The sequence below is a fragment of the Onychomys torridus genome, chromosome 3 (assembly GCF_903995425.1).
Source record: "Onychomys torridus chromosome 3, mOncTor1.1, whole genome shotgun sequence".
In the NCBI taxonomy this organism is placed as follows: Eukaryota; Metazoa; Chordata; class Mammalia; order Rodentia; family Cricetidae; genus Onychomys; species Onychomys torridus.
In genome coordinates, this window is record NC_050445.1 from 9,698,831 (window position 1) to 9,721,638 (window position 22,808).

The 22,808-nt window shown below is 38.7% G+C and overlaps 1 protein-coding gene across 1 annotated transcript in view; it reads right to left on the minus strand.

The window, feature by feature from the left end:
• Skap2 (src kinase associated phosphoprotein 2) overlaps positions 1-22,808 on the minus strand; it is a 155,694-nt gene that overhangs the window by 121,586 nt on the left and 11,300 nt on the right. The window contains exon 4 of the mRNA XM_036182949.1: positions 16,074-16,181. Coding sequence (XP_036038842.1) covers positions 16,074-16,181 — 108 coding nt within the window. The remainder of the gene's footprint in view (positions 1-16,073; positions 16,182-22,808) is intronic.

Genomic DNA, 22,808 nt, shown 5'->3' on the forward strand with positions numbered 1-22,808 from the left:
GACACCTTCCTTGGAGCACATTTTTGGTTCTGCCTGCTCTGAATATGTGCTTCTTTCCTTAAGTGTCTCAGTTTTCCTTCGGATTTATGGCAACTCCCCCAGTCCTCATGCAGTTCCAGTTGGGCTGGATTGGGACACTGACAGAGTCCCAGCCTATTAGTGCATCTCACACATACATATACACCATAGAGACTGACTCAAAATAAACACAGATGCCAAGGCACAGACTTCAACAATAGCAGCTGAGAGATTTCTCTTTGCTTGGGAATGGTAGGCTAGAAGAACATATCTGAGAAGCTGTTGGTGACTATTAGAGATGATTTTTGCTACAACACCCGATAGAAACAGACTCTTATAGGAAGTTAGGGCTAGAAAAACAGAATGCTAAACAGAATTGAGTTCTTACTTGGATCTACATAGGCATGAAGCAAGATGCCAAGTATGTCCTTCTCTTGTGAGATAAAATAATCATGTCTGCTTTTTGCCTAAATTGATCTGAGCTCAAACAGTCCTAGCCAACTTATCCCTCCACCAGGCTATGTATTATCTCTATGATCCATACATCAGAAACCTCATTCTCCCAAACCTGGCTCAATTGCTATCTCCACTGTTGAGTCTGTCTCATTCCAAACATAATTTTTATCTTCTTACTTCTATGTTCCCTGTGGAAGTAACTATAGCAACTACCTTGAATTACAGTTAATATTTGTTTCCCTATACTCTACTAATCTATAAGGTCTTTAAAGTCAGTGGGGTATCTTATTAATCATTTTATTCTTCTCAGCCTACCCTAACAGTAAAATCTACTGAATTAAACTTTTATTCCATATAACACTCTGCCTAAAACATAACAACACTGTTATCTTTTCTTACTACCTATATTTTAAAAAATCAATTCCTTATCTCTTCTAAGGCATATTTTCTTTCTGAAAAGGAATCCTATTCTAAGCATATTAGATGCTTGCAGCATACATATATTCCAGGAAATAGGTCCCAGGGTGCCAATACCAAAACAAGTCCTATTCAACGAAAGAAATGTATTTGTATTTCTTTCCTCATGGGAAAACATTTTACTACTTCTTGATATTAAAATATTATTTTTATTAACCTCTGTTAGTGTTAAAGAAAGCGGTGAACGGGTTCAAAAGAGAACAGTTCACAAGTGGTGTTAAAAAGTGAGGAGGTGCTTCTGTAGACACACAAACTGAAGCAGAAGCAACCACCGAGATGAAATTACTTTTCTGGCCATCGTTAAGTATGATGCTGTATGCTTCCGTTTAGGCAGGAAGAAGAACTAGATGACATTCAAATTACATTATCTTTTTCTCTAGCTGCTGCAAATGAAAAGCTTTCAGACTCCCCATCTCTTGGCTTTCATACGAAAATATAATTAAACATCTAATTATAACTTTGGAACCTGAATATATATTTGACAATAACTGTGAAATTAGAATCCCTAAAGTTTCTCCACAGTGAAAACAAACTTCATATTTAAATTGAAACATAATTATGACTATGAAAGAAGACACAGAAAAGATACAGGACTCAAAAAAGAAGAAATAATAAGGTAATATTTCAGTATTCTTGTGATAATTCTCTCTGAACCTCGTTTCCCCACCTCCTTCCCTAAAACCACAAACTAATACTTTTGTAAAACAATCAACATCAATTACAAGGGGAGAGGGTGACTATGCACTTGGAAGAAGCAGGAATGTCAAGCTGCTGTTAATGCTGCTGTTGCTGTTCTATCTATCTAGACTGTCACCTGCAGCTCACAGAGCAGGTCCAGTCTTCAGACCACACACTGTAACAGGGATGCCCCGACACGTCCCATGACGCTTCCGTGTCCCTTACCTGACAAGATTGCTCAGCCTGATAACTGATGATTGGAGGAGACACCTCCACACCCTGACAAGGGTGAGGAGATCACTGCAAAAAGTCAAACTCACTTTCTTTTTTGAAAGCTAAAGGCAGCATCAGCTTTTTCAAAATTATGATCCTAGCATGCCTCCGTAATGAAGCATGGACGAAGCTTTGCCCAGAAAAGTCAGCAAGTTTGCCAAATGATCTACAGACTACATGTTCTCTGTAAAACTAAAGAAGAGGGACCTTGGGTTTATATTTGTAAAGCAGCGAACAGCTGCTTTGACATGTCAAAACATGACAATGCTAGAAATGAGGGCAGTGAGAGAAACCACACGGGAGAGCATCAGTTGTTCTGGTGATGTCAGAGGCTACAATCTGAGAGTTTGCTGGACCGGAAGATAGTGAGAAAATTACCTCTTGCCATCTGCACAACTTTTAAACATGCACAGGGCTACAATTACATGAAAGGCAGACTACATTGTGCCCCTTTCAATTAGTTCATAATCCCACAATCTCTTACAGTAGAACTCAGTGTTTTGATAAATCAACTAAACTCAAGAAAATCATTTTAGCCGGGTGGCGGCGGCGGCGGCGGCGGCGGTGGCGGCGGCGGCGGCGGCGGTGGCGGCGGCGCACGCCTTTAATCCCAGCACTCGGGAGGCAGAGGCAGGTGGATCACTGTGATTTTGAGGCCAGCCTGGGCTACTTAGCGAGATCCACGAAAGGCACCAAAACTACACAGAGAAACCCTGTCTCAAAAAAAAAAAAACCAAAAAAAGGGAAAAAAAGAAAATCATCTTTTTAAAAAAATGTTAAAAACCTTCTATTAGATTTCTTAGACATGACACTAAAATCACAAATAATAAGGAAAAACAGATAAATTAAACCTCATTTAAAATTTAAAAATTCACCAAGCAGTGGTGGCGCACGCCTTTAATCCCAGGACTCGGGAAGAAGAGGCAGGCTGATCTCTGTGAGTTTGAGGCCAGCCTGATCTACCGAGCAAGATCCAAGACAGCTAGAGCTACACCAAGAAACCCTGTCTTGAAAAAAAATTAAAAATTTGTTGTGTCCCAAGTATATCAACAAGAAAATGAACTGTTAGCCCAAGATTTGGAGAAAATATTTCCAGATCATGTATGTATAGAGAGGGCTGGTATTTACATATAAACAACCCAGAACTTGGCAATAAAAGACCAACCCAATTTTGAAAATGGGAAAGTAATATGATAGGCGTTCACCAAAGACACACAAATGGCCAACAAACACATGAAAGCCTGATCCATATCAGCCATCACCAGCAAAGAAAGCAAACTAAACTATAACAAAATAGTACTTACTTCCACTAAGATAACTACAGTCACACGGGCCAGGTGTGGTGTCCCATGCCTTTAATCCCAGAGCTCTGGAGGCAGGGGGAGGCTGACTGCTATTAGTTCAAGGTCAGCCTAGTCTACAAGTGAGTAGGGCCGCCAGAGCTATGTAGAGAGACCCTGTCTCAACAAACAAGCAAACAAAAAAAGATGTTAATAACTGCAGAGCAGTCGAAGAGAAAGCAGAGCCTCATACACTGCTGGGAGACATATAAAGTGGCACAGTCATTTGGAAAAAGTCTGAAAATTTAAAAAAAAAAAATACCATAAATCTAGATGTATGAGTCACTTTATGTATATCCTCAGAAGTGCAAGCACACATTCACACCAAAGTCATTCAGCTATTCACAGAAATGCTATTCATAATAGCAGAAGGGACAGAGCAACTGAGACGTCCACTAACTGATGAATGAACAACAGGGGTGTACACACAGTGATGTATTTCAGGACCAGAAAAGGACTGAATAACTGACCCATGCTACAATAGAGATGAACCTTGAAAACATTATGTTAAGAAAAGGAAGCCACCTGTTACACAACTGCACTCATATGAATTATTCACATTAGAAAACTGCATAGAAGCAAGAAAGCATGTTCATGACTGACTAGGTCCAGGGGGAGAGGGAGGAGAAAGGCTGGGAGAAAATGGGCAGTGTCCACTCATGCCACAGGGTTTCCTTTTGTGGTGGTGAAGATGTTCCAAAATTACTGGAAAAACATTTATACAACTCTGTAACTAAATGAAAAAAATGCTGGGTTATAAACTTTAAATGGCCAAATCCTATGGCTATATTGAATACATTTCAATAAAGCAGTTATAACTAGTTATATCTGTCTACAACACCATTTTTGTTTATTCACATTCTCTTGGTAAAAATGTAAATCTTATTTGGCTTACAGAAACAACTCTTTACTTGACTTGGAATAACAGAATGCTTTTTTTAATTTTATGTTCATTGGTGTTGGGTTCCCTGGAATTGGAGTTACAGACAGCTGTGAGCTGCCACGTGGGTGCTGGTAATTGAACTCGGGACCTCTGGAAGAGTAGTCAGTGCTCTTAACCACTAAGCCATCTCTCCAGCCCCAGAATACTTTTTTTGTAAGTACAAACCAAGACATAATAGCAGCACCTTCTCCAAAGTCAGTCAGTGGCTGGATCCATACCTGAAGCCAGCCACACATGGTAGCACACGGCGTTACTCCAGGAAGGCAAGAGGCAGAGGCAGGTGGATCTCTTTGAGTCTGACATCAGCCTAGTCCCCATAGAGAGTTCCAGGCCACACAGGGCTAATAGTGAGGCTCTGTTTCAAAACTGAAAGACATGAAGTCAGAGCCAAAGCCTTCCCCACACCTTTCTGCTCAGTCCTCATTGCCTAGTCTTCTCCAAGCATTCTCAGCCAGGTCCATCTTTCAACTGGTTCTTCAACTTGCTCATTTTGAGCATGATTCTTCTTGTCCCACACCCCCTGGTTTATCTGAAAATAAGTCTTCCTCCACTTGTTACAATCCTACACAGCCTCACTAAATTCTACCACTCTGGTTCTTCTATAAGGTACCTACTAATGCCAGTTTGCAATACTCTTCCTTTTCTGAATGTTAGAATAGCTACTGTATTACCATCGTATCCACAATAAGACAGACTGCAGTTATTTTAGAAGGGATAGTTCTTGGCTAGTGCTTACCGAATCTAAGTTCTTCTGGAAAGCTTGCGCTTATTCGAAGTGACCACAGCTAAGGCTATACTGATAAACTTTGTGGGCCTCCAACTGGTGACCAGGGAGCTTATGTCTTCCCCAATAAACTATTTTAATACACTGTTTATAAAACGTAGGATGGAGCAGCTCCCTCATACTACTAAACATGGCAGTACAGACCTTCCTAGCACTCTCTACCAGCCCTGGCTCCTTGCCTTCTGAAGTCCCCCTGAAATTCTTTTTCTTTTTATTTGTTTGGTACTGGAGATGGAACACAAGACCTATTCACGTAAGGCAAGCATACTGCCACTGACTACACCCTCAGTCCCTTATCTGCTTGTTTTTAAAGAAGAAAGCCAGAATAGCATCAACAATAAAGAAAGGGAGCCATGGGTGCATTTTTTAATGAGTAATTAATTGCTAACAACTAGAAAGCAGACGAGAATGACAAGAAGAGACAACAGAGGACAGCAAACGCAGGAGAGCGTGAAGGAAAGTGGGCCTGCGCGGTCCTGAGGGCCGCACACTTCCGGTCACTGAAGAATTACAACCGGTGCAGGGAGAGCTCTCGGGCCCGTCATCACAAGTAGCTGGCAACAGAGCTGCTGTGGGACTGAAAGAAATCCTGAACTCTTCTCTGTCAGAAATTCAAATCCCTAAAGAGAATGATGCCCAGTAAGAGCTCTGGGGCCAGACGGCAAGGGTGACAGGTAGCTGCAGAGGGCCTCATCCAAACACTGGAAAAGAACAGATAGGACCAAAGCCCTGAAACTGGGAATGAATTACAGACCTGTACTTCCCCTAAGAATGTCATACTTAATGTGGCAATTATAAAAGTATTGTTCCACCTCTGGTCCTGACTACGGTGCCTTAGATAAGCTACCGAGCCAGCTTACTCAGCATTTTACTCCCAACCCCAGTCAGACTCTCCATTCAGAGGGAAACCTTTTAAAGCAATAGTCTGTGAAAAGTGGAAAAGACCCTGAGTGTGTGAAGTCCTGAGTGAATGTGTGTTTTCACATGGCCATGGCCATGTCAAGGACCCTATAGCCTTAGACCCATGAGAAATTGGCAAAGCTTTCCCATCCCCAAGGGGGAGGCTCAGAAGTATGGTAAAGCCTTTCTCTGGTCCATGTGGGTGCTGAAAATGTCCACCATAGCGTTCTTCTCCCCAGATAGTCATGGTCTGAAAGACGGTTCCCCTACAGAGACTGCTCCTACTGAGACTAGCACAACATTCCCTTGATCCAGCTGTATATCATAAACTCTTCTGCTGTGGATAGCGCTCTGTGTAAATAAAATGCTGATTGGCCAGTGGCCAGGCAGGAAGTATAGGCGGGACAAGAGAGAAGAGAATGCTGGGAGGTGGAAGACAGAGGCAGAGAGAGACACTGCCATGACAAGGAAGATGTAAGGTACCAATAAGCCATGAGCCACGTGACAAAGTATATATTAATAAAAATGGGCTAGATATGAGAATAAGAGCTAGACAACGGTAGGCCTGAGCTAATGGCCAAACATTTTTAATAATGTAAGCGTCTATGTGTTTATTTTATAAATGGGCTGTCTAACAGGGCTTGGTGGGGGCTGGAGAGAAGGTCTCCAGCTACACTCTTCCTCCTTGTTTATCTGTATGTAATAACCCCACCTTTTTGTTCAGCAAAACACAATAATCCTCCCTCCCTGTTCAACACTATATAACAGACAACCTGAGCTTCCAGGATACTTTGGTTTCTCTACCAGAGAGCCCAGACCATCCAATTCCAGCTTTCTGTGTCTGTCTGTCTGTCTGTCTGTCTGGTTTTAGTGCATTCTCTTGCTACCCTAAGCAGGTCATCTGGAGAGGTGCAGTAACACAGCACTAGACATGCAAGGACTCCTACACAGGATGCCTGACTATTCTACTGGGCCACATCACAGCAGGGCTGCAACCAAAACCTTTTCAGACTTTGAGGGAAGTGATGGCATGAAGAGGTGGTGCTTCTTGTCTCATCCATGACCTCTTAAAAGGGAAGGGAGATGGGTCATGTGTGTGTAATCAGAGGGCCAGGTGCCTTTGTTCCCATACAGAACAGAGACAACTTCAGCTGTTTACTCGGTTCTGCATTCATGAGTGTATTTCCTCAACTTATATCTTAATAAATCCCTATTACCCATTAGACAGACTCACGTGGATTGATCTTTAAAAAACATCCATTTAACTTATCAGCACTTCAGAGGCAGAGACAGAAGGATGTCTATGATGTTTTGGTTAGTGTGGTCTACACAGACTGGATCAAGAATAAAATAACAAAACAAGAAGAAGAAGAAAATGGGAGGCAGAAGATAAAGTCCTAAAGAATCATTCCTCATAGTGGGAGTCAAACAGAACTGTAAATGTAATGTCTGAAGCTATTAGGGCGGCCTGCAGAAGGCTCCATGAAAAACACTCCCCCTGGAGTATAAATTTAGGGAGGGTTAAGGCAGAAAAAGCTCTGTTTTGTATGGTACACCCTTCTCTTTGTTCTTTACTTAATTTTGTGAGGAGCATGGTACACAAAAACCAAAAGAGAAGTCTGCCACCATGTGCTAAAGTCCAGGTCAAGATACCTAGACCAGAATCAATCAATCTATCTATCTATCTATCTATCTACTGACAATCTGTCTATCTATCTATCTATCTACCTACCTACCTACCAACAATCTGTCTGTCTGTCTATCTACCTACAATCTATCTATCTATCCATCCATCCATCATCTATCCATCCATCCATCCATCCATCCTATCTATCTATCATCTATCTCCCCCTGCCCAACACTCCCCAGTTTTTTGTCAGGTTAAAAAGAGGGGAAGGTCTCGATGAAAGAGTCTGGTAGAAAGACCTGACTTATTTCTCAATCTGCTTTAAATCATGCAATCCTCCCTTAGCTTAACATGTACAGTTAAATGCAAACATGCCCAGAGCTACAGATCAGAACCTAGCACACATTCTTAACAGAGAAGTTCACTAGAGAGAAAAGAGGCACTCGAACAGCGATTCAAAACTGGACCAACTACACCAGGCATAGTAGCACTTCCCAGCAATCCTAGAACTTGGGAAACAGAGGCAGGGGGATCATGAGTTCAAGGCCAGCCTGAGCGACATAGTGAGACCTTATCTCAAAATGAGGGAAAGGGCAGTAGTCCAGCAGCCTTGGGGAAGCTGCTTTATGCAGCTAAAGAAGCACAGCTTTTCTCTAAGGGTTCAAGTGACCAGAAAAATGCTGGGAGCAGAGGTAGGCGGGTGCACAGAGATGCCTGATCACACACATACATGAAGCCTCTCCAAGTGCAACTGCACTTCTTCTCAATGACGAAGATCAAAATAATAAATACCTGTACAACACTGGTGGTCTGAACGAAAATGGCCCCCACAGGCTCATAGGGAGGGCAATTTCAGGAGGCATGGCCTTGGTGGAGTAGGTGTGGCCTTGTGGGAGGAAGTGTGTCACTGGGGATGGGCTTTGAGGTTTCAGATGCTCAAGCCAGGCCCAGTGCCTCTCTCACTTCCTGCTGCCTAGAGATACAGATGTAGAACTCTCAGCTACCTCTCCAGCACCATGTCTGCCTGCACACTGCCAAGCTTCCTGCCATGGTGATAATGGACTAAACTTCTGAACTGTAAGCCAGCCTCAATTAAATGTTCTCCTTTGTAAGAGCTGCCACGGTCACGGTTTCTCTTTACAGCAATAGACACCCTAACTAAGACAAACACCTAAGGATACAGTTCAAGAGCTGCTCCAGAATCAGTAGACTAGGATCCAAATGCCTAGGTGACACTGCTATAGGATCTCTGCTGGAGACACACTGAGTACATACAGACAGGAAAATCCCTCTCCTTCAGCAAATGTGCACGCCTCTCCTCTGGCTCTCCACCATTACCCCTAAAACAAGTACAGCAGCAGCCTCACCAGGGAAGAAGAAAGTGGGATGGTTGTGCAAACATACATGACTTTGTTGTCAAACCAACATGAATTCGAATTCTAGTCTGCTGCTCAGCACAAGGCTTTGGGCAAATCACATAACTCCCTTTCCCTGTTCCCTTGACTGCTAGATAGTAATAGTAATATCTATCCCATAAAGGTGTTGTTAAGATGAAAAAGAAATAATGTAGCAAAGTGAGCTTGCTGTTAGATAGTTCTTTGACTTAATTCAACATGTATTTGATATTGCCAAGACACTATCACTGGCATTTGCACTCATCATAGCAACAGATTATTTCTGGGTTATCTTCATGACCACCAAATCAAAGGCAAACTCTTTAACTGGCCATTCAGCTCTTCCAGGAAGCCGTGGCCTACCTTAAGATCTCCGCTACTGCCTCCTCTTCAACCTCACCTCAAGTTACCACCCATATAGCCCATTTTCTGCAGGCAAATCCCCCCACTGCTACACCAGTTACTAATTCTGCAATGTGGACACAAGCATCTGGTGCTCCAGGGACTCCTAAAGCAAGCTCTCACTCTACACACTTCATTGCACAACCAGAAAGGAAAGACCCATCAGCCAAGTGACATGTGCCTGACCATGGGACCATCCTGCCTATGAAACCTGGTTTCCCAACTTTGACTACAAATGTTCCTCTCGGTGTCTCTTCCCACTGTCACCAGCAGACTTCAAGACCCCAAGAAAGTCACTGAATCATAAGGCCTCTGTACACAGTTCAGGCATCAAGTTTATACTTGGGTTTATCTGCCATGATACTGAAAATGTATGACTAATCCAGTCAACAGACTAGAAGGTGAAATCAATGGAAGCAATTACTTGCCTTGGTATAGATCAAATCAATGGAATATTGTTAACAAATAGTATTTACTATCTTTGCATTCTTCCTTAATCTGCATTGTCAATGGCATTATTTTAGGTGATTATCATCTCTTCCCATCTCAATTATATTTTTTAAATAAGAACTTTATTTTCTTCATCTTTGATTCCTTTGTTGTCTTATCCAAATATCTTGTTCCTTTCTTCATGTATAGTGCAAATCACTGTTTATTTGTTGAATTAAAAATGAATTTTTTGGTAATGCTGAGCTTTCTAACTTTGAGATCTTTCTTACTTAATTTATTTTGCTATAATCATTCACCCACTTTGTTTTAGTTTGATAATGTGTTCCCATTAAATAGCACAAAAACTTAGAAAAATTACTTTTTCCTTTTTTTATTGTGTGTGTGTGTGTGTGTGTGTGTGTGCGTGCTCAATGTTAATATCAGGAATCACCTTTCTTCACTCTTCTACCTTATCCAAAATCTCTAAAGCAACCCAAAGCTCAGTGCTTAGAGATTAGTCTTGTCAGGAGCTTGCTCTGAGGATCTCATCTCTGCCTTCCTTCCAAGGCTGGAAGTACAGGCAGGCTACCACACCCATCTAGCATTTAGAAGAATTGTGGGGATCCAAATTCCTGTCCACATGCTTGTGTGGCAAGTGCTTAATCACTGGACATCTCCCCAACCTGGAGAAAACTGGTTCTTACTGCCATTTGTTTTTACCCACTGTGTGTGTGTGTGTGTGTGTGTGTGTGTGTGTGTGTGTACCAAAAAATATTACACATCTGTGTGCTCTCAACCCCAATCACACAATCTATATCTTTAGGGTTAAAAAGATGTCCTCTAGGGCAGGGAAGAAGGCTCAATGGGTAGGGATATTGCTTCCAGTGCTGATGACCAGAGTTCAATCCCTGAGACCCACATAGTAGAAGGAGAGAGCCAATTCCCACAAGTTGTCCTCTGGCCTCCACACTAAATAGACACAAATAAATATTTTTTAAACAGAATTATGCCCTCTATTTAACAATGTCCTATAAAAATGTATATCCAAACTATAGTCTCTTCCCTTCTACCAATACTTTAAATTGTTCTAGACATGTAAGAGAAATAACTAAAGTAATCATTGTTCCTACATTGCTAAAAAACAATACAAGCTAGTAATTTAGAATATTGAAAGAACAAAATTTTAAACATATAAAATATTAATATCATTACATACACAGGATAGGTTCAAGTGGAAAGTGAAACTCTCAAAGACAAACAATGCTAGTCCCACACTCAAAGTCCTGGGTTCAATCCCCGATTGATCAATGAGTTCTTAGAATCATGAAAAATACAATTTTAGATATCAAAAGCACATGTACTGTGGTTAAAAAAAAGCACCTAAATAGTTACTTTGAATTTCTTCTAAGTTACAAACATTGTTTCATAGTCTAGTAACACCCTGAGAACAGTAAAGCAACTACTGCTTGACTTTTACAACTGATTTTACATGTGGAAAAAAAAGTCTTCCTCAAAAGCATCATACAACTTACGGTGTGCATGTAGATGGGTTTACCTCTAAGCCCATGTTAGATAGATGTGAAAGTTCATTATTTATACACATCTTGTTATGGGATGTCTTTCTGTACGCTGTGGATATATGTTGTTCCCATTAGTTAATAAATAAGCTGCTTTGGCCTATGGCAAGGCAGCTTAGAGGCAGGCGGGAAATCCAAGGAGAGAGAGAGAAAAGAGAAAGGCGGAGGTGGAAGAGATGCCAGACGCCAGGAGAAGCTAGATGTGAAAGTACTGGTGAGCCACAGCCACATGGCAACTTATAAATAAATAGAAATGGGTTAAGTCGTAAGAGCTAGCTAGCAAGAGACCTGCCATAGGCCATACAGTTGTAAATAATATTAAGCCTCTGAATGATTATTTTATAAACAGATGTGGGACCATGGGGCCAGGCGTGTACAGAGCATGTGCCACAGCACCTGTGAGGAGGTCAGAGAACAACTTACAGCAATGAGCTGTCTCCTTCCACCATGTGGGTCCCTAGGATCAAACTCAGATAACCAGCCTTGGCAGCAAGCACCTTAACCACTGAGCCATCTTGCTGGCCCAGACCATCATTTTTTAAGTAGTCTTTTGGAACAAGTAGTATAAATTTTTACAAATCCAAATTTTTATATACTAGTTTCTTAAGGGAAGGTATATAAAAAAAGAAGAAAAATGTTATTTGCGATCATAAATTATGATTAAAATAGCTTAGCCTTTTTCTTAATCCCCACGCTTTAAGGAATGATCCCTTCCTAGACAAATACCAGTGCATGTGAGTGTGTGTGTGTCTCTGCCAATGCCCAGAGCTCTCCATAACCTATCTGCTGGGAAGTCTAACTAAGAAGAGCCACACAAGCCTCTTCTCTACTTCCGCTTCACTTTAGCTCCCCTACTTCTCACCCCAGCGGTTCCAGATTCTTATCCATGAAGCGATTATGGTCTAGCCCTGACTCAGATTTGTAACAAATGTCCACGGGGATCCTTCGACCTAGCATTGACAAGCAGAGCCAATATACATCTTCCAGCCTAGTGGATTCTTTCACCTCACCTCAGAGATGTGCTGCGATGCTGTAGGTTAGAGGTGTCCTTCACAAACAACGAAAATAAAAGCAAATGGAAACTCATGTCATTGCACAGTGACTAACAACGACCGAGCATGTACCGTGTCAGTGCCCAGACACTGCACTGTGTGTGCAATAAAGAGTATCTTTGAGCTTTCCACTGGCTAATTGTCTCTAATTTTATCTGATCACTGAATGGATACATTAGCACCCCAATGTATCTCCAGCCACAGGATTAGCATAAAACTTGTAAGAGTTATCTACAATGATACCAAAACAGTCATTAACTTGTGTCCTTGATCTTCCAGAGAAAGAAAGACACAAAGCTAATAAAAAGAAACTGCTTTCTTTTGAATGTTACCATATCAAAACGCAGCTCTAACAGCAGCCATGCAATCCTTTAGAAATAAAACATAGCCAGCTATTCTTTTTCAGTATGGCATTTCCTCCTTTTTAGCTGCTGGTCTCAAGATATATTTCTCTTTTTAAAAAATAAAAATAAAAAGTGTTGCCAAAGAGAGAGAAGAAAAAAATCACAAAGTACATTTTTGTGTTACAAACTATATAAAAATCTGTCACTATTTATGTTACAAGTCTAGTCATCAATAAGGTGTTTTTTTTTCAATGTACCACTCAAAAATCAATTATATCAACTCGTTTGTATAGAGGAGAGAGCACCTTTCACGAAGCTAGTATTAATGAGCAGACGTGACTATAGCATCTCCATCTGTTTCTCTGACAACGCTGTGGCTTCTCTGGTCTCTCATTGAAATTCCATTAATCTGGTGTACCAAGGTCCAATGCGAAAATCAAAACCCCATCTAGCCCTTTATCAGCTCTCAATAACCCACATGTGAACTCTGCCTGTTAGCACGCAGCAAGTTATGATTTAGCTATCCATCAGGCAGCTGGCCAATTAAAAAAAAAAATCCAACCAAACAACAACAACAAAATAAAAGCAGGCAGGCTGGAAACAGCATGTCTGGCAGGGCTTGAAGATGTTTTTGTCTGTTTCCCCCATTCGGTGTCGACAGGGTGTCTGGACTTGGTGAGACTGTACGTTATTCTCCGTGGCTGTGATTTAATTGCTATCAGCAATCAAGTCGAAGCATCACTGAAGTGTGCTTGAATTTCATTAGAAGATATAACTTATGCTACTTTCCTACAGTACCTAATAAACCATAAAGAAACCAAAACACATATGGCTTGAGGGAATAACTGGAAAATTAGGTGGCCATTTGGGAACTGGGTGAACTTTTGAACCAGAGGAACAGAGAAGAAGAAATATTAAAGGGAAAGGCAGACTTCACAGAGATGTGCAGGTTTGACCTTTGCAATACCTTGAAAATTATATTAACTCTATGAAAAATACATTATCATGCTTAGAGTTTCTAATTCATCAACATTCAGATACTGCTAGTGCCTGTCATAAGGTAAAAGTCAAAAGGACAGACTAACAACCTGACTTGACAAAGGCTGGACTAGTTATAGTTACTGTTAAATGCACTTTTGTAATTAGACTGATCATAGGGAAGGAAATTATACTCCACAAATCACAGAGAACACAGACAAAAATCTAAGCTGCGAAAAGCAAACTAATGTGATGATATGTTGGAGGAAATGTCCAGTAACTGTCTGAAAACTAACCTATCATGTTCCAAGAAAATACAAAGCTGCTACAATCCTACTACTACTAATATATCAAAATGAATCATAATACAAGTAGAATGTCTAATCTGCTTAAGAACTGCTTCAGCACTAAGGAATAAGCACAGATATTTAACATAAAAACTGGCACTACATATAAACATGCCATTAAATATCTTTTAACAAGTTTTTCATATCAATTTCTTTATTCTATATTTTGATTTTGAAAACACATAAATTTTTTTAAAATTTGTTTTACATTTATTTATTGATGGGAGTGGTAGATGCATGTACCACAGTACTCATGAGGAGGTCAGAGATGAACTTGTGGGAATTGGTTTTCTCTTTCAAACATGTGAGTCCTGGGGATAGAACTCAGGTTTTCAGGCTTGCTGAGCCATCTTACCAGCCCCCCCCCCAAATCATTTATTCTTAAGAAAAAAAAAACAATAATCATAAAATTTTCTATGATTTAATAACAATTCACTTCTCTAAAATTCATTAGGCTATTTCTGGATCATATAACATTTAACTGTTGAATTATTTTTTTATGTTGCAGGGTTTTTTATATTCAAGATAATGGTCTCTACACATTAAAATATTTGTGCTCATTTTGAAAATTTGATAAATGTACTTGATGAATACAGTCAAGTCAATGTATGTTTATTCTTTTGAATATAAATGTTCTATCTCTGTATGTGTATAGACACATATATACATGCATACACACACACACATACATATATTTTACAGAGAAGCAAAACAAATCGTTGTAATCAGTCTTAAAACAGTACAACTTAAATAATAACTTGTTATTTTGCCTGAAAACATTATTTCATCAATTATAAAATGCTAAAGAAGAGGATGGCAAGGGTTATGTTTAGTTATAGACAGCAAGCGTGGGTGACGAGAAACATGCATTTTTGTAAAAGACAGAAGACAAAAAAATACTCCTTCCTTTTAAAGCAGAAATTCACTGTAAAAGTTAACAGAAAATGGATACAATTATCACTGCTACACATTGGACAAAGTTCTGGATATAAAAAAAAAAAAAGATTGTTTTGTTCTGAGTCAGTGGTTAGAATGTTTATCACTTATGCATGCAATTGACTTATCCCTGTTCTGCAATAGACATAATTTTATACCCCATAAAAGCAATTTATGTTTCCAAAGGGAATGATCTGGATCACACAGAATGTGGAGTGTTCTGATGCAGGAAGCACATTTTCATTCAGCAATTGTACTTAGAGACGGAACTGCACAGTTTGATCATCATATGTGGCAAAAGACATCCTTCATTTCTATGTCTATGTGAAACTATGAGTGGCACAAATTAATATGCATAGCTAATGCACTGGTACGCGTTAATTTATAACTATAGTTCACTCTTACGAGCTTTCCAGAGTACAGATTCACTTGTCTGGCTGTCAAAAAGGAGACACTTGCTGTATCCTAAAAATAAGATTCACAACTCTGACAACAGTCTATAGATTTGTAAAAATCACTAAGATATAAATAATCAACTCTATTACTAATTCAATTAAGAGAATACACTGTACTATTATTGTATTGTGTAATATGGGACAACTTTAAGTGGTAATCAGAAAACTGAAAATGTGTAGAAAAAAAGGCATTTAATAAGGAAAAAACCTGTCTCAATATGAGAAGGCAATGTTGAAATAATTGACATAATATTTTATGAACTCATTTTGTATGAAGTTTTAAGAAAAAGTACACCAAATATCTTTTTCATTATTTATACAATAAATAATACAAAGAAATCATTAAGGGGCACAATCAAATATTAAGCAAGAATCTGATAATATTAAATTAACCAACAAACTGTTGCTAAGAACTTCCTGTAACAATACCAGTACTTGCCTGAAAATTCTAGTTACGAGAATTTCCTTTAAAAAAGAAGGAAGCAACCACACACTTAAGAAGCCTGCCGAGGACCACTAGAGAGAGCTCTTCTGTTCCTGAAAAGGTTCTGTTAGAGGTGAGGGTCCCCAGGCCTATACTTTCTGATAAGCCCACTCCCTCTTCACGCAGCAGTTACATATGACAGTGCCAAGAGGTATATTCTATGGTGGAGCATCACATACCATCAGAGGGGCCATCATCATCTTTATCGTAGCGTTCTGAGGCTAAGGAAATAGTGTCTGGAGGCCCAGCAAAAGGATCATCATATTCATCCCCCTCCTCAGCATCACCTGTAAATGAATCAGAGAAATGCCTTTTATGATTTGCCCACTGAAAATAATGCAAGTCAGTTTGGCCATTAAATTTAGTCACTGAAACAGGAAAAAAACCAAACTATTTTTTAACTATGTAAACCAGGCCTGACTTTATTTTATATGCATCATAATAGAGATGACTTAGCAATTAAGTTTAAAGGTCAGCAGACAAATGCTTACTTGAGACCCAAAAAGACCCAAGATCAAGAAGGTTTCTACACATTCAAAAAACAAAACAAAAAAATAAACAAGACAAAGTAATCTAACAGAAACTGAAAAGCAGAGAGCATAACAGAGAAAATAATTCAAGTAATCCCCTTTACCTCCTCAATAATTTGAAAAATTGTAATGAGAAATTGACTATGTAAAGCCACATGAACACTGTTTTCATTAAAAGTCACCACAGGATTATATTAGATTAAAAATAGTTACATTTTCCAGAGCAGGAATTCATTAAGGGGAAAATGCCTTAAGATTCATATAATCCCTCTAAATTCAAACACAATAATCTACAAACCCTTTCCATTCTCACGTAGTGGTATATAAGCCACTGTTTTCATGTGGTAGGTAGCCTGTTTCCTATTTGACTCCCAAATCCTAGGTTGGTTTGTAGGGAGTTTGTTTATCTGCTTGCTTTACATATTTAATTCCTACGAAAAAAGCTTGTGTGGCGGGGGGGGGGGGGGGGGGGATTAAAAAGTATCTTAATACTTTTTTAAAAAATGAATTAGCTATTTCTTAAGCCCATTTATAAATAATCATTTTTCTTATGAATTCAACAACACAGCAAAACATATCCTTAACTGTGTGCTATTTGTTAACAACTGAAATTATCTGTTATCGCTTGAAAGAAATTTTGCCAAAAGGATGTGTGCATCCTCTGACATGCATCTGATGGGGATGTATGCATTCTCTATCTATCCAATGGGATGTGTGTGTCCTCTGACATCCATCCAATGGGATGTATGTGTGTCCTCTGACATCCATCCAATGGGATGTGTGTGTCCTCTGACATCCATCCAATGGGATGTGTGTGTCCTCTGACATCCATCCGATGGGATGTGTGTATGTCCTCTGCCATACATTTGATGGTTGCCGCCTATTTTCCTGCACATTTTAAATAGAGATTGCTTCTTTCAAGACAATATTGTCTACATAATTTAAGAACTAATTGTTAATTTCTATTTCCTTATGATTTTGTTATTTCGTGAGCAACCATCATCCTTATCCTCAAAAACTTTGTAGAGATGGTGACATCCCTCCTAAAGAACAGAATAAGATGGCTATCTCATCTCAATTCTGTCACTGATACACTAAATCTGGCAATATCTCTTCCCCAGTTAAAATTAAAAAAAAAAAAAAATGCATGTAGATGCTACTAACTCTTCAGAGCTCATCTTTCTCAGAATGTTCAAAGTACCTTCCAGAACATTAAAATATCTCTTTTCTGAAGAAAGTACTCATTACAAACATTAAAAGGAGCCTCAGAAAATGCTACTAAAATATTTTGAACATGCTGTGATAATAGATGGGATATATAGTACAGATCACAGAATTCTCAGTTACTTTTGGTTGCTATGCCCTATTTTTAATAAGTAAGAACTGTTATATCAATTTTCTAAGGACACTTCACAATACACACTAAAAAAAAAGTAAATAAATAATAAATAAATTCCTTGCTGAATGTTTAAGGTGTCAGGTTACTTCATACACATTACCAGAACTTAGCATTCGGGATATCAGATGTTATAACTACAGGAACAATAAAGCTGAGTAATCCATTGAAACGAACTCAGACACTGAGGCTTAATCCTCACATTCTATATGGAAATGACGAGATAAATGAAAACTTTTTTAAAGTTTTAAAAATCAATAGTTTAACTTTTGATATGTCTATTGTTTATTTTAATATATACATGTGGCCATATTATATCATATATACATGCTATATATAACCAAGGTTATAAAAATCAAAACATCAATAACATTTGATGTAAGAAAATTTATTCTATAAAAATCTGTCACCAAGATGTTGAAGACCTCTCTGGTTTTGTTTTTTTTTTTTAAACACTTTTTGGATTATATATGAAAATGAAACTGTCTTCAGTTTACTTATTATAAGATCTGAGATTGACTGAAGGAGTTGATTATACTAAGTCAGTGGGATATTTGTATTTATCAAAGACGAGCTAAATTAACTACTGGCCCACATCCCCTCTTGCCCATGACCTGCTCCAAATGTCCAGGAATCTATACAGTATCTGTGTGGGGAGCATTCCTTTTTTAAGGCTGCATGAGTTGAGAGAACACAACTCTCAGCACGGCTTTATTGCACCGAGGAGCCATCTCTTTACCCACTGATTTTGTCTTCCAGCCATGTCCCCAGCCAGGAAAGGGGAAAGCTGTTTTCTTCTGAGGCTCTGCAACTGAACACAGGGGTCACTGTTGAGTAGCACACAGCATCTTTCTTCCCCAGGGCTAAGTATCTATAGCTATACCTGCAAAGGCTTCTATAAATTAAAAGGAAAATGTGCAATGTGTATTTATGTAATAAAATACTGAACTCCAATCAACAATGGGCATCAGGTAAATGTATCCAATACAATTTACAGACATAATTGAAAGCATCACAGACTAATCAGACATCTAAAAGAAGAGCATCCTCGAATGTAATGTCTGCAGAGTCATTAGTTGGCAGCCATTCTATTACCATCACACATAATGTCCGTGGTGCCTTGAGCCTGTGCCAATGACAACAGCATAAATTTTGCATCTCATTTCTGTGGTCATAAAATTAATGATCAGTTTAAAAATACTTCTTTGTAAAAGTTATTGCGCAAAGAAAAGACATGAATGTGTCCCTGTTATGTACTCACAAGGATAATTATGGGGTTGTTGCTCATTAATACTGTTTCTTGTTTCCCTAGAAAAGCATTTGATTTATCCCACAACTTTCGAAAGTTTAATTAACGATACAAAGTTAACCATCTAAAAGACAATGATCCAAGGCATCCCTTCCCTGCATTTTAGTGGTAACTTCAAGGCTTAATTGTACCACAGCAGCATAGGTCCCTGATAACTACTTTGAAATTTATAATACTGCTAGCCATCCCTTTTCACATGGCTTACAATCAATTACCATTTTCTTAAATGCCTACAGATGCGGCCAACAGCAACTGCACAGTCACACTCTCCACCACCACTGAAGGCAGTCTGCCCAATTTATCGCCTATTTTGTCAAAAACAATCCTATTTTAAATATAACTCGATAATTAGCCAAATATACCTAAAACTTAGAGCCTATCTCACATACATATTGAAATATCACTTGTACTACATAAATATGTACAGCTGTTAAAGAAAATAACAACTAAAATACAGCTTATAGAATAATCTTTCCCTCACAAAGTACATCAAGGACAAAATTTGGAGAGATAACTCCAAATGAAAACAAATTGATTTCTAATTCTCTGTCAGTTTATTGAACCAATGTGATTTCTCAAGTGATAATACACAGCTAAACATACAGAATTATGCATCGCTCAGTAATTTCTTGAGAGAAGCTCAGTCTTTAAACCACCAAATGGCACAGTAAGATTTTCCTCTCATTCTTAGAAGGCCAACTTACAGCCAACAAATAACAAACACAACTCACACCAAACTGAGGCAGAGATTCGAAATAAGGCCATCATTTTTCTGGGACTACCTTGGAAATAGGCTTCTACCATTACAGGCCCCATTATCTCAAACATGCTTTAACAAGCGTGAGGAGGGAGGAGGTGGTGGGATGGGACTCCTTTAGTTTAATTTGCTCAGATTTCATTATGGAGTTAACTTCCGATTGCAAATATACTATGTTAGGGAGGTTAAAGAAAAGGAAATTGAACCCAAAGACTGACTCTCCCATTATTCGGAAGAGTCCACTAGGACACACTAAATGTACCCTCTTACCTAACAGTCTTGCTATTTTTAAAAAGTGGTCAATTAATAAGCTTAGATAATACGAATGAGAAGGTGAAAGGAAATTGCTTTCTAAATAAATCTGTGCATATTTAACAATACTGATAGAGTCTTAAGGGCAAAATCTATTACATTGTTTCACAATTAGAGGGAAAAGGAACTCTCAAGGAAAAAGTGAGAGCATCAGAGCTTCAGCACCTGAAACAGTCACCTTTCAGAGCTAGATGCTGGCCAGCACTGCGGGCTCTAGGCTAAGTACATGCCTAGGCTGCCCAGCACAGGGAAAGAAAAAAGCCAGACACTAGAGATCACAGGGTTGAAAAACATTCTCTTGAAATGGTGTCTCATTTAAAATCTACTTCTTTTAATGACTTAAAGACTTCTAAAATTTTCTTTCAAAACTGAGCTTCAGAATGGAGATTAACTTCAACCCTCTTGACAAAGTTACACTGGGGAACACACACGGGGCAGTACTTACTGAGCATCTGCTATGGGTTGCATTATCTTATTTCAATAAATCTATAAAGGAAGTAATGTCTAAATCATTACTGAGACTAATACAAGGCAAAGATTTAACTAGAGTATAACTATTTGTCATGGACCCAATATGCATTAGAAAATTCTAGCTAATGCTCAATAACTAACAGTCTTTACAAAAATAGTATTGTGTAAACTGCAAAAATAACTATTTTAAGAATCTTTAAGAGACCCATGATGGAGAACAATTAAAAAATAATTATGTGTTAAGGGTATGGTGGTGTACGTCTGTAATCCTGAGCTAGAGGCTGGCCTGGGCTAAAATGAGAGACCCTGTCTCAACAAAAAATTTTAATCATACAGCAGAATTTCAATGTGTAGAGACCTTGAACCTACAGGGTTAGGGTTCAGAACACTTGATAGTATCAGGACATATTGTAACTAAGAAACTTGCATCAGTTATCTGTCTTGCTCAAGAGGTCCACAGTTACAGAGAGGCCTTTTTTATTCTAGATGAATTGGCAGTGTTTCTACTGAATAACGGGACTATACCAAGCAAACTATGTTCTGCCTAGACCAAATATTTCTTAATAAAAATTAAGGCATTTATATAAACAACTGATAATTATTCTGAAGTTAACAACTTGACAGATCTATTCAATGGGAAATCTATGCTCAATTATATAAGAACCTTAAAAAATCAAATAAATAGGAAGGGAAGTTTTAAAACAGTATCTTCATTTTGGAAATAAATATAAATCATTGAAAAGCCACTGTAGCAAAGTAAGGTATTCTCACAAAATGCAGAAATACCAAAGGAAATCTTCTAAGATCTATACAGTTTAAGATTGCAACTATCATATCAATTTAACTCATTTTAAAGACTGAACACTTCAACCTGTAAACTTGGCTTTGGTGAATCCCAAGATGGGAGATTGTCTATGGTGTAGGGGGAGAAATGAAAAAGGTCCATAAGAAGGAAACGGACACCTGTGAACATTACAGAAATTAATAACTACAGTTATAAATGAGTAAATCTCAATTTATTCATTTTGTTTAAGAACTCTCTACCTGAACCTCTTTCTCACAATAATGATATTAAAATTAACCTAGCACTGACTTAATAACAAAGGATGGAAAACAAGAGTACAAAGTGAATTTCTGCTCACTTCACTGTGATTCTACAGCAACAGTGATGGGAACCTAGAACTGAATTCATTCAACATAGAGACCTTTTAAAGAAGATGCTCGCTGGGTAACCACTTTGCACCTATTAAGTCTATCTAAGTCCTTTCCTAGTCCTAGTAAGCTACAAAACAGTCCTTTTAGAACAAAGCTGAATATATTGTGAGTGTGTGATGGCATAAAATTACTCAGCTTCTCATATTTCTCCAAGGTATATATCTAATTTATCCACGGGCTTACTTTGTGCAGGCAGTCTTGGTGATTAGTTAACTCAATACAGCAGGACTGAGCTGCAAATGACTTATTTAGAGGAAAATGATTATGGAGAAATCTCTGAATTCCACATTATTTGAACTCTTCTTCTAAGCTCATTTTTCAATTTCTATCAAATACTATATAAACTTCCATTCTCTTTGGAGACAAAGAATGTGTCTCAGTAATGTAATTTTAATATCCATACACCTGAACAAGTTCTAAAACAGAATCCCAAAGGGAAAGCCCCTACACTATTACTGAACAACATGCAGTTATACAACGGCTTCCCATTATCATGCCTTCTTAGCTGAAAATGTTTTAATGTACAAATAATGAAGCTACAATGAGAGCTCAATAAATAATCAGTGCAGCAAAACACACTTTTTAAGAAGAGTTAAGATCTGGTATCTGTTATTTCTTCACAAATAACACATTATATTTAAAAAAAAAACCATGATTAAAATGAATAAACTCATTTTTGTAGTCACCTAAGTAAATGCAACAGAATTAAGTCCACGGTCCAAGATTCCTTGTAGCACAGAACTGTAAGTACTAGAAAGGAGTCATTTTCCTGCGCTTAGCTTTTATCATGTTTAAAACATCTCAGTACGGCAAATCCTCTTCCAGCCCACTTGGCTCACATGGATCCTGACAAGCCAATGCCATAGACATGGTGTCTAAGAGCTTGGTGTCCTAGAGCTGTGGCTTTCCTCTCACTTCCAGTCA